We start from the raw sequence: 13,519 nt of genomic DNA on the forward strand, positions 1-13,519 counted from the left end.
TTTCTCTGCCCCCACCCCTTTCCCTTCTGTCTTTTCCTGCCTTATTCCCACCCCCGCCTGCGATGTGGCTGACCCCCTCTCCCACCCCTCCCTGCAGGCAGCTGGCCAGGTGGGCAGGTGCCAGCCATAGCTGTAAATAGAGCGCTGGGCTTTTGTGCCGAAAAAAAAAAAAAAAAAAAATCCTATCCTTGTGGTATGAAATTTGGGGTTTTATAAGAATTTCAGACACCATCACCTTGAGCTTCCTGATTTTATAGATGAGCAGACAGCCACAAAAAGGTGCTTGATCTTATCTCTGCTCATATTTATTTATGTAGCAAGACTTAGGTACTGGAAGAAGCACAAAAAGGAAAAAGGTATGGTCTTTACTGCAAGGTCCTTGAATAGTGAACAGAAAGACACATAAATTAATATACCTAACTCCTTTTTACCAAGTTGCTAATGCTAGCTAAAAATAGCTATTAGGATTTTATCTAATAGCTGAAGGAATAAAATTTTATACATGGATTTAGGGTCGAAGAGTGAAATGTATAGGGATTTATAGATGTCTTGATTGTGTTATGTTAAACCCAAGCTAGGTTTAAGGAGATAAGATCACTTGAGGCAAAGGCACATTGCTAGAAAAGAATTAGAGAATTAATAGAACAGGATTTATTTTAGAACTGCAGATTGCAAAATAGAATAGATTGTTTGATGACAACAGCACCCAATTTCTTCCTGTGCCATGTTTTTGTGTATAGTTTTTGCTTTAGTCACTTTGAATAGCAGTAAGGTATTCAGCAACTAATATTTTCTGAGTGATACAGCAATGGTAATGTTTTTTCTTGATTTGGCATTTTGTATGTTTGTCTTTGCTTTTTTCCTGTAGGTATTTGGTAATTTAAACTTTTTTCACATTAGAGCTTATTTCTCTTTTCTATGCCTTTCAAATCATCAGTTGCAATTTAGTTATATGTATATAGTGCATTTAGTACAATGTGCTAGAGTTTAGAGACATGCCTATAGAAAATGGGACTTAGGAAATCATAAATCATTGATTTTTTTTTTCCTAAGAAATTGAATTTGTATTGATAGGTGTTATCTACATCAACTGGCCTAACAAAAACAGTGTATAACCCGGCTGCTTTGAAGGCTGCACAAAAATCCTTACTTGTTTCTACTTCTGCAGTTGATAATAATGAAGCACAGAAAAAAAAACAGGTAAGAACACTGAGTATAGTGCACAGAATTTGCAAATAAGGAAGTTTTTCTTTGTGCAAATGCTGCTTCAGTACTTATCATAAATAAGACTAAAAGACTAAAAATGTGTACATTAGTTGCCACTGAAGCTTTATTTTTCATAGTGTAGAAATAACTTAATTTTTTCTTTGAAAGTTTCCCTTGATTGCTCTTTTAAACACACATACATATTTAAACTCTAAATTGCAAAAGTTTGCAAATAATTTTTGTTGTCATGTTTCTACAATTGGAATCATACTGCTCCTCTTGAATAATTTTTTTATCCTTAGTAATATGCCAATGGTATTTCTTGTCCCTGACTCCAGGAGGCACTGAAACTTCAGCAAGATGTAAGGAAAAGGAAACAAGAAATTTTAGAAAAGCACATTGAAACACAGAAGGTAAAATATTAAATTTGGAAGAATATATTTACAAATGTCATAATTTGTGGTAAATTTAATCTGAAAATATGCATAGTCCTGAGATAACAGGTTTACTATAATTGATAAAATGAAATATTTATCAATGATATTTTATTATCAGTCTAATGTGTTTTATTATCAATGTAAATACAGTTTGGGTTGCAGACTACATTTAGAGTAAGAATACTTAGGCAACAATATCAACAAATAGTTTAGAAAGTAAAATTATTGATATTTTAAATTGACAAATTTTTAGGGATTGAACTGAATTTCTGCTAGTTTGAAGTACAAGGCTATTACAAAAAGTTCATGGAAAATGGAGTAAAAAGGTAAATTGATTTTGGTGGAAAAAAGTTTTGAAATTCATGCGATTGAGGGATCTTAAGTTCACAGAAAAAAATTTATCTTTTAGTTTCATTGTCCATGAACTTTTGAGGTAACCTTGTATTGAAGTTGAAAAGCATGTATTAAATGGTGAATGTAGTTTAAATGGATCTGTGGTTATCAACATGAAGTGGAAATAAGATAGTGGTCATTCAGCTGTTGCTGCATAGCAATTTAATCAGCAGATAATGAAATGGAACCCTTTTCTCAATGACCTTTTTTTTTTACTTGCTTGATATCCTCTAGTTCTGTGTTATTTAGTAGAGTAGTCAGTAGCCACATCTAACTAATTAAGTATATGGAATATGTCTCGTTCAAATCGAGATGTAAGTGTAACATACACACTGGATTTTAAAGATGAAGAGAAAAAGTAAAATCATGGTATTTGTAAAATCTTCGATATATTGGTCAAATAAAATATATGATGAAATTAATTTTGTTTATTTTTAATGTGGCTCCTGGAAACTTACGGATAATCTATGTGACTGACATTTTTTTTGGACACTGTTGCTCTAATTTTTGATATTTAATTGATAAGTTGTCATTGTCAGTTTTTGTCTGGCAATGAAGGTTAGCTCTGTAACATTTCAGAAGATTGAAAATATAGAAACCATTTGAAATGTATGTCTTTTTAAATTCAAATTTGGATACACTTGATAAGAAATCAATAAAGCTTTACACCTAAAATCAAAGTCTTCTTGACTCAGAGAACCTGTACTATTTATTACATGGTTTCTTTGGCCCATTTTATATTTCTTATCTTGCTATCCATGTTGGGGATATCAGTTATTGTTACCTATGATAAAGTAATTAAGCATTCAGTTTTTCTAACACTTGATTATGTGATACGGTCTATAAAATTTTCCTCCTGCATATTCTGGGTTGCATGCTAAATTTGGCATGGGAATAGTTAGAGGTAGTAATATTAACAAGTAGATTAAAAAAGAAAAAAATTTTTTTTAAAGATTTATTTTATTTATTTGAAAAACAGTTACAGAGAGAGGAGAAACAGAGAGGTCTTCTATCTGCTGGTTCACTCGCCAGATGGCCGCAACGGCCGGAGCTGTGCCAATCTGAAGCCAGGAGCCAGGGGCTTCTTCTGGATTTCCCATGTGGGTGTAGGGGCCCAAGGACTTGGGCCATCTTGTACTACTTTAAAAAGGAAAATTTTTGACATTTCATATTGACAGCTTTTCAGGAATTGAATTGAATTTCTGCTGGTTGTGTGATTTGAGCTAATTTTGAGAGTTCCAAATAGCAATATAATTCTTCATAAAAAACAAGAGTAACACTTGAATTGAGTATAGTTAGTATCACCAAGTCTGCTGTCCTACTACCTTTTTTTTATTTTTTATTTTAAAGATTTATTTATTTATTTGAAAGTCAGAGTTATACAGAGAGAGGAGAGGCAGAGAGAGAGCAAGGTCTTCCGTCCTCTGGTTCACCCCCAATTGGCTGCAACAGTTGGAGCTGCGCTGATCCAAAGCCAGGAGCCAGGAGCTTCTTCCAGGTCTCCCATGCGGGTGCAAGGGCCTGAGGACTTGGGCCATCTTCTACTGTTTTCCCTGGCCATAGCAGAGAGCTGGATTGGAAGAGGGGCAGCTAGGACTCGAACCGGCACCCATATGGGATGCCAGCGCTTCAGGCCAGGGTGTTAACCCGCTGCTCCACAGCACCAGCCCCCGTACTACCTTTAAATATTTAATAGTTGTTAGCATTGTTGTGAATATATAAACTAAGAATGGTATTATTTACTTTTATATATACTTACTGTGTTCACTTTAATAGTAGGAGTATGTTCAGATTTTTTCTGTTTTTAAAAATTCCACAGATGTTAATTTCCAAACTGGAGAAAAACAAAACAATGAAATCTGAAGATAAAGCAGAAATCATGAAAACTTTGGAGGTTTTGACAAAAAATATCACCAAGTTGAAAGATGAGGTCAAAGCTGCTTCTCCTGGACGCTGTCTTCCAAAAAGTATAAAAACCAAGACTCAGGTATTTTAATTTATGTCCATATTTCTACTTGGTAGATAATATTAAACATTAAATTTTTAGGATTCAGTTTTTTTTTCAGGTAATAACCTTTGTTAAAAATCTGACCCTTATATTTACTGTTTTCCTCTGTCATTGATAAATAAGTACAAACAAGTAAACTCTACTAGTCTTATAAAGATTTATTTTGTTTATTTATTTGTGTGGGGAGCAACCCGGACTAGACTGTTACTGGAATTAAGACTTATTCTATGCATCTGCTCTCCCACAATATGGCGCTGGGAGAGGAGAAAACAGTTTCTACACAGCTGCCTCCAGTTCAGCCAATAAACTGTAGGACTTGCTCCTGATTGGAGGAGAGCAGCGTACTCGGCGTGTGGGCAGCCTAGTTAGGATTGGCGGAGGAGGACTATAAAGGAGGAGAGAGACGGCATGCACCAGGAACATCTAAGGGGAACATCTAAGGGGAACATCTAAGGGAACACCTGTGCAGCCCCTGAGAGAGCCGGCCGGCGGTGTGCCGCTCCCCTGCGGAAGTGGGGAATGTGGCAGGGGGAACCGCCCTTCCACGGAGGTGGAAGGGACAGTAGCCAACCCGGGAAGAACCAGCAGCAAACCCGGGGAGGGCCGAGCAGACGAAAGAACAGCGCAGGGTTCAGTGTTGCTCCTCCACGAAGAGGGGGAGCGACATAATGGTGCCGTGACTCGGATATGAAGCCTAGGCAGGGTTTAGTGTCGCTCCTCCACGAAGAGGGGGAGCGACATAATGGTGTCGTGACTCGGATAGGAAACCTAGGACGGATAGGAAACTTAGGAGGGAAGAAACGGGAAGAACTGGGAAAATATCGGAGAGAGAGACTAGCAAACAGCCTAGGGAAAAGCCGGACGAAAAAGGTGCCGGAAGAAGCTATTGAAAGCATAGGCATAGACTCAGATACGGACTACGGGGGGAAGCTGGGAGAAATCTCTAAGGTCGAAAGTGAAAGCTAGAACAAACAGACTCGGATACGGACTGTGGGGAGAGGCCAGGAGAAATGAGGGAGGAGTATTGTTGGAAGAAAGCTTGGGGAAACATACCGGGTAGAGAAAAATGTTAGGGAAATTGAAGCCGCGGGGGGCAGGCCGAGGCGGAGATGAAAGCCACATTGGGATTCTCAAGTTAGCCCGGGATTAGGGGGCGAAAAGTTGAAACCAGAAGCGGAAACGTAAGCCAGATTGGGATCCGTCTGATTAGCCCGGGGAGCAAAGGACGGGAAGCCAAATCGTGGGGCGGAGACGTGAGCTGGGTTGAATTCGCCAGGTTAGCCCGGGGAACTTGGATTGAATACTAGTGGCGGAGACGCAAGCTACGCTGTGTGACTCGCGGAGGCTGCCGCGCGCAGACAGAGCGTGCGGGGCTCAAGTAGATAGGGAACGCGAGGCTAGTGAGAGACCGTGGAGTGTGCGCGCGAAGCCGAGCTGCGTAGAGCTGCGAAGCCGCGCAGATGAGAGAGGCGCGGGCTGAAGCGGCTCAGAGCCGGAAAGCCGCCGAGAAGCGGCCTCGGGGCGGGCGCCGGGAAGCCGCGGGGATAAGAGAAACAGAAGTTTAGAAGTAAAATGAGAGAAATAGGAATGCTGGAAGATAGAAGCAAAATGGGAGAAATAGGAATGCCCGGAGATAGAGAAATAGAGAAATAGAAAGGCCTCCCCACAATACTGCAATGAGAAGGCTTGGATTCGGTCTGCCTGATTAGTGAGGCGATGAGCACCTGTGGGCGGCTAGCAGCTTATGCGCCGCAGGTCACCGAAGACAGGCACGCTATCAACACCAATAAGGCCTCCCCACAACACAGCAATGAGAGAGCTTGGATTTCGGTCTGCCTGATTAGTAAGGCGGTAAGCACCAGCAGGCGGCTCGACCAGAGTATGAGCTGCAGGTCACCGAAGATAGGCACGAATCAACACTAATAAGTCTCCCCCACAATATGGCAATGAGAAAGCTTGGATTCGGTCTGCCTGATTAAGGCGGTAAGCACCAGCAGGCGGCTCGACCAGAGTCACCGAAGACAGGCACGCATCAGCGCCTAAAAACCTCCTCACAACATGGCGAAGAGAGGACCCGGATTCGGTTTGCCTGATTGATAGGACTTGTAAGAACCTGTGGCAACTCTAGCAAGTAGAGCAGAGTGTGTGCCGCGGGACACCGAAGACAGGCGTGTATCAACGCCAAAAAATAAAAAGAAAGGGGGATCTGTGGGGAGCAACCCGGACTAGACTGTTACTGGAATTAAGACTTATTCTATGCATCTGCTCTCCCACAATATGGCGCTGGGAGAGGAGAAAACAGTTTCTACACAGCTGCCTCCAGTTCAGCCAATAAACTGTAGGACTTGCTCCTGATTGGAGGAGAGCAGCGTACTCGGCGTGTGGGCAGCCTAGTTAGGATTGGCGGAGGAGGACTATAAAGGAGGAGAGAGACGGCATGCACCAGGAACATCTAAGGGGAACATCTAAGGGAACACCTGTGCAGCCCCTGAGAGAGCCGGCCGGCGGTGTGCCGCTCCCCTGCGGAAGTGGGGAATGTGGCGGGGGAACCGCCCTTCCACGGAGGTGGAAGGGACAGTAGCCAACCCGGGAAGAACCAGCAGCAAACCCGGGGAGGGCCGAGCAGACGAAAGAACAGCGCAGGGTTCAGTGTTGCTCCTCCACGAAGAGGGGGAGCGACAATTTGAAAGGCAGAGTTACAGAGAAGCAGAGGCAGAGAGGGAGAGAGGTCTTCCACCTGCTGGTTCACTGCCCAAATGGCCACAATAGCCAGAGCAGGGCCAATCTGAAGCCAGGAGCTTCTTCTGGGTCTCCCACATGGGTGCAGGTGCTCAAGGACTTGGGCCATTTCTACTGCTTTCTCAGGCAATAGCAAAGAGCTGGATTGGAAGTGAAGTAGCTGGGTCTCATACCAATGCCCATATGGGATGATGGTGCTGCAGTTGGCGGCTTTACCTGTTATGCCACAGCACCTGCCTTTGAACTTAAGTACTTGGTGATTTAAAGGTTAATGAAAGAGAAGTAACATTCTGGCAGCAATAGAGATAGATTGGGAAGGAAAATTCAGATAGATGCCTTAATTAGGTAAAGATAAGTGAATAAGTTGATTTCAGATTGTAATAAGTGATTAAAGAAAAAATGCAGGATTATACAATATTTATACCCAGTGTATATATATAAAATCATTAATATTATTAATTCTAATCGAAAACCATATGGTTCCTCTTTCTCATTTTGGGTTTTATCTTCTGGTTCCATAAGCACAGGTTGGACCTATTAATTTAATATTATTCATAGATAGTCTCGTAATACATTCAAGATAGTTCTAAAATTGATGCAACAATACTATTTCCAACAACTGACTGAACAAAGAATAACTAAACCAAAATTTTTTTGCATTCTTTACAAACAAAACATCTGTATTCCACTATGGATATAAAGTCAGAACTCTGTTATAGGATTACTTTTTTTTTTAAGACTTATTTACTTATTTGAGAGGCAGAGGCAGAGAGAAAGAAGTCTTCCATCCACTGGTTCACTCCCCAAATGGCTGCAACAAGCTACGCCAGGCCAAAGTCAGGAGCCATGAGCTTCTTCCTGGTCTCCCATGTGGGTGCAGGGACCCAAGCACTTGGGCCATCTTCTGCTGTTTTCCCAGGCTCATTAGCAAGCAGGGAGCTGGAACCAAAGTTATTCAGCCAGCACGTGGAGGCTTAACCTGCCACGCCACAGCATCGGCCCTAGGAGTACTTTTTTAATTCATTTGGTGTATGTATGTTATCAATTTATAAAGTTAAGTCTCTTTCTGTTTGTATTCAGTTTTGGATTCCCCTTCCTATGACCCCAATGCTTCTTGATTTAATGCTGTTTTGTTGTATAACTATGACATTAACATGGTTCAAAAGTCACTATATAAAAACATGCATGGTTGAAGACCTTTCCCCTTTGATCTCTGATACTCTATCCCTAACCATCCCTTATTGGTAACCAGTATTATTAATTGTTGGTTGATCCTTCTAATGATTCTTTTTATAGATATATGTACATATGTCAATTTGTGTGTAAGTATTTTTCCTACCTAAAATACACACACACACACATAAACATACATACATATATAGCTTGTTAGAACCTTGCATTTTTTGTGGTTACCCCCCACCCCATTTTCTTCTCATAGTTTTTCTGTGAAAATTATTCCATATCATCACATAGAAATCTCACTGTGGCTACTGTACTCAAAATGAATTATGGGAAAATCAGTAGAAGTAGTAGCAAGTTAAGAGGCTGTTATAATACTATGAATCAGAGAGTTGATGGCTTAAACTAGAGTGCTGTAATATTGGGGATTAAATATATATGTATATGTATTAAATGGGAATGTTTAAAAGTTCCTTATAAAAAGTTTGACAGAAATATGGAATATTGATTATTGTTGCCAAGAATACTAATTCATCACTCTTTTTTAGATGCAAAAAGAATTGCTTGACACAGAACTGGATTTATATAAGAAGATGCAAGCTGGAGAAGAAGTCACTGAACTTAGGAGGAAATATACAGAATTACAGCTGGAAGTATGTTTCATTACGTATATACAATATACTTAAAAGGAGCAGATATAGTTGTAGTGGTTAATTTGAAAATATGTTCTCTTCATTTTAGTCAACAATTGCTGATTGGTATTCATATTGGGATGTTGATAAAGGAAGGTGGTTAAATTTTTCAGAGTTAAGGGAGGAAAATCTCATTTAACGTGAATTCTACTATAAACTTCCATTAGCCCCTCCATTTCTAGTGGATTTTTTTTCCTTTCTATTTTTAGTATATTCTTCCTGGGATTGAAAACTATTAGACTTTTCAGGTATTCTTAGGGAGATGCATATATATATATATTTGTCTATACAGGCATATTAAGTTGCTTTAAGAATAAGACTTTCAGTGTTAGAACTGTATTGAAAAACATGCTAGCTTAAGTTTTGCCTATAGATGGTGCTGTGGGTGTTTATAAAAGAAAATAAACTTAATTTTGTTAGATGGTTATTTATATAAGAAACCTATGTCCTATTATATGAAATGACAATTTTTAATAATTAGCAAAAAGATGGTTAAAAATTAGTTATATTTTGAATATAGAATAGACATTAATGTCATTACTATACTTGGTACATGTCTGCATTTAACCATTGTTTGACACAATGATTTTAATGTTTTGTATCTTATTTAGCCTGAAAATGTTTTTTTCCTTCAAATTTATTGACAACAATTTTTTTTTTGGCATAGAAGAAATCTATGTTGAGCACTGCCTTCTAAATATTAAAGACTTGACATTTAGCAGTGACCAGACTTGTCTTAAGGCCCTATTTTGCCTGAAAGTCTTAAGAAGCCATAGGATATTGTCTTAAACCTGCAAAAATTTGCATTCTTTGAGAACTAGATGGAATTGCATATGTATTCTCCCCAAGACAATAGGTTTTGGAAAAGATTTCTTCTTTGTTAATGCAGAAATTGTGTTTTTCCCTTTTTGGAGGTTTTATGCTAGTGTTGGTGCTACTTTAAAAAACCATTTTCAAAATTCATGTCCATAATTTTAGTAAATAAATAATAGTGGTACCAAAATTCTTTACTAATTTGACTCCTTTCTTCTGATATAACTAAACATTGAATAACTTTTTCTTTTATGATAGCTTATTTATTTTGCAGTTAATCTTAGTGTGTACCAGTAATGAGTGTATTCATTCATCACAATAATTCTGTTAGTTGTTAACAGATGTGGTGAAAAAAGGTTTTGAGGTCGAGTAAATTTGGTAAGGGTTATATTAAACATCCTTTTTGACTATAGGTTTTTGAAGAGGCTTTTAATTTGTGAATCTCCAAAAATATGTATTAAGTGTTGCTCAAACTTTTTTGTCCATGAACTTTTATTTTCAAGGAATATTTTGAGATGAATATTCCTGAGTGTACTTTTATGTATGCTGCTCTATTATGAGCCTTTAAGTGTATTATTTAGATTTTTTCATAGTTTATTTTTTACTTGACGTAAAAAGTTGGGGATGTCTGTACAGAAATTTGTGTGTATGTGCGTATACTCAGACATATTATCATATCAAATTAACATGACCATCTCCTCCCATACTTAATTTTTTATGAAAATAGAAGATTTAGATCCCTACTAGCAATTTTCAAGTATATAGTATGTTATTATTAAATATTTTCACCATGCTGTACAATAGATGTCCAGAACTTCCATCTAACTGAAACTCTCTTTTGACCAACATACCATGCTTCATACCCACAACCCTGATAACTACTATTTTATTCTCTGCTTCTATGAGTTCAGTTTTTTAGATTCCACATTTAAGTGAAGTCATACAGTATTTGTATTTCTGTGCCTGGCCTCTTTTTAACTTTTCAAAAAGAAAAAAGAAAAAAGAATTAGGTAAAACTTGTTAATTAACTAGATATGAACACTGAAGGAAAGGGTGCAATTAGACATTTCTTTCACTTAGCCTTGTTATTTGGATTTCAGATCATTATTTTAGCTAATGTTAAGATTAACTGTTTTGAGATAAGAAACTAAAATAGTAGTAGAGATTCAACTGTTGTGCCAGCTTGACATTTCCACTTGTAAATCTAAACATCTTAAACAGTCAACATGTTCAAAATTATTCTCATTACTTACTCCTAAAGTCCATGGCTATTGGGATAAAAGTCAAAATCCTTTAAGTTATGTGCATGATTTTTTTTAAAGATTTATTTATTTATTTGAAAGTCAGAGAGAGAGAGAGAGGTCTTCCATCCAATGGTTCACTCCCCAATTGGCCGCAATGGCTGCAGCTGCGCAGATCTGAAACCAGGAGCCAGGAGCTTCCTCCGGGTCTCCCACATGGGTGCAGGGGCCCAAGGACTTGGGCCATCTTCTACTCCTTTCCCAGGCCACAGCAGAGAGCTGGATCAGAAGTGGAGCAGCCGGGACTCTAACCGGGGCCCATATCGGATGCCGGCGCTTTAGGCCAGGGCGTTAACCCGGTGTGCCACAGCGCCAGCCCCATGTGTGCATGATTTGAATTTGTCTCTCCATCCTCATCTGTCCAGTTGCACTGAGTTTTATTCAGTATTTGTAAAACCATATTCTTTTTAACCTTGATTCCATTGTTCTTACTCTAGGCTTTTTTGTTGTTTCTTCATTGATTTGTTGAGCAAATACTAAGTTCAACCTTATTCAACAGTAGCTTAAGTACTATTGTAGGTGTTGGAAATAAAGCAGAGACTAAACCAGATAAAAACACCTTCAGGGTGGTTTAGTTCACTGCACATCTTTGAAGTTCTGTCCTGTTCATATCTTTACATTATTTTAAAGTAAGTCATTTGCTTTTTGAGTAATTTCTCATTGATATAATTAAGTAACTTGTTTAATGTTTCTTTACCCCTCTAAGATTTGAGTTTCATGAGGGTAAGAATTTAAACAGGAAGTGTTCAATAAATATTTGTGGTTTAAAGGAATGGTACACTATTCATACTTTTCATATTCATATCATATAAAATAGTATGCTACATTGGTCTCATAATCATGTTAGTAATAAATGATTAAAATGATGAATTTAAGAGTACTGTGAATCAACAGGCAAAGAAAGAGAAACATTATATTTGAACATCAAAACTGGCAAAGTAGGTTTATTATGTGTAGGTATTATGTATCTGTATATTTACTTCTGTAATTATATTTAATATTGTATATTATTTATAAATCTAAAGTCACTGATCATCTTGTAATATACCCTGATGATTTAGAGAACAAGAACTTAGAACAAGAGAAAGGTGCTTTTAGTAATTTCAGAATTTTAATGTTAAAAATTTTGTCTGAATTCATTAGCTGCCTAAAATTGCTTTGATTTTCAAGACTAAAACTGTGGCTTATATAATTTGATCTTTTTTATTTTAATATTTATTTATTTATTTACTTGAAAGAGTTACACGTAAGAGAGGGAGAGATGGAAATTGATCTTCCATTTGTTACTTCACTCCCCAAATGGCTGCAGTGGCTGGGGCTAAGCCAGACCAAATCTGGGAGTCTGGAATTCAGTCTGGGTTCCCATGGAGGTGGCAAGGACCCAGGCAGTTGGGCCATCCTCTGCTGCCCTCCTGGGTGCATTAGCAAAGAGCTGGATTGGAAGTGGAACAGCCATGACCCAAACTGGTACTCAGGTAGGGTGCTTGTGTTACAGGAGGCAGCTTAACTGCTGCGCCACAATGCTGGCCCCTATTTGATCCTTTTATATGGTATTATTTGAATATGATGACATATTGCTTAAAATTTTGACACCTCTGCCAGAGTATAACACTTTGCTTCTGTTAGTATAGGTTGACATTTTCTAATTCAAAATACTCCAAAGATTTGAATTTTGTGGTTAGAGATGCTCAGCTGGGAAACTGTACAAATACTACAAAATCTGAAAAGCTAAAATCTGAGTTATTTTTGGACTCAGTATTTTATATAAAGAGATATTCAGCCTGAAAATCCAGAATTGTTAACCTGTGTATCTGATCTCTTTTAGGCTGCAAAACGAGGGATTCTTTCATCTGGTCGGGGTAGAGGAATACATTCAAGAGGTCGAGGTACAGCTCATGGCCGAGGCAGGGGTCGAGGTCGAGGGCGAGGTGTGCCTGGTCATGCTGTGGTGGATCACCGTCCCAGGGCATTGGAGATTTCTGCATTTACAGAGAGTGATAGAGAAGATCTTCTTCCTCATTTTGCGGTACTTTCTTACTACCCAACAAACAAATACTGATGATCATCATTGAGGATAATAGATATGATTAAAGAGGAAATTATGAAAAAGACATGAGTTATTTAAACTCAGTAATCTGAACAAAGGGTTTGATTAATCTATGATAATCTTTATTAATTTTAATTTAATTTTCTGGAAAAAATGTCACAACTCTTACACTTAGTTGGCTTTTAAAATACTGTGAAATAAATGACTTAAACTTTAATATTTCAGAGAGGAAATTCCTTTAGTTAGTTTTATTTCATATTTATTTTTAAGGAGATAGTTAACATGTTACCTTTCATTTTTTTTTTTATGTTAAAGTGGAATTTATTTGTTGATACTGTGGTCTTGATCTAGCTGACCCAGATTGAAAATAAGATAAAATTTTGATATGAGATCTTGAAGTTGCCTTATAAGCAGTGTCAGGGCTTAATTAAGGAGTCTATCTACTTATAATCAATTTATCTGTAAGAAAGGAGAATGGCATTCTAGTCACTGCTAATCTATTATTTAATTTGTACTTTCTGGGATTCATTAGATTCATCTGCAGAATGAAGAAGATTACACCTGCCTACAGGCCCTTTTGACTTAAAAGTTGTGATTCTTAGTGGTATCCCAAAGATTAGTTACTAAGCATCAGTTTTACCCTCAGCATTACGGTAATTGCTCCAGAGAGATGAAGGAAATAATCAGTTTTTTACCCTGAAGGT

The 13,519-nt window shown here is 38.1% G+C and overlaps 1 protein-coding gene across 31 annotated transcripts in view; it reads left to right on the top strand.

The window, feature by feature from the left end:
- The window catches only part of RBM26 (RNA binding motif protein 26), an 88,821-nt gene that overhangs the window by 54,242 nt on the left and 21,060 nt on the right, over positions 1 to 13,519 (top strand). For all 31 annotated transcript variants that reach the window (XM_089303516.1, XM_089303522.1, XM_089303526.1 and 28 more), the window contains 5 exons: positions 1,075 to 1,200; positions 1,545 to 1,619; positions 3,856 to 4,023; positions 8,511 to 8,615; positions 12,594 to 12,794. In XM_089303516.1, the coding sequence (XP_089159642.1) occupies positions 1,075 to 1,200; positions 1,545 to 1,619; positions 3,856 to 4,023; positions 8,511 to 8,615; positions 12,594 to 12,794 (675 nt within the window). The remainder of the gene's footprint in view (positions 1 to 1,074; positions 1,201 to 1,544; positions 1,620 to 3,855; positions 4,024 to 8,510; positions 8,616 to 12,593; positions 12,795 to 13,519) is intronic.

Source organism: Oryctolagus cuniculus, chromosome 9, assembly GCF_051225735.1.
Source record: "Oryctolagus cuniculus isolate XC-2025 breed Fujian yellow rabbit chromosome 9, ASM5122573v1, whole genome shotgun sequence".
NCBI lineage: Eukaryota > Metazoa > Chordata > Mammalia > Lagomorpha > Leporidae > Oryctolagus > Oryctolagus cuniculus.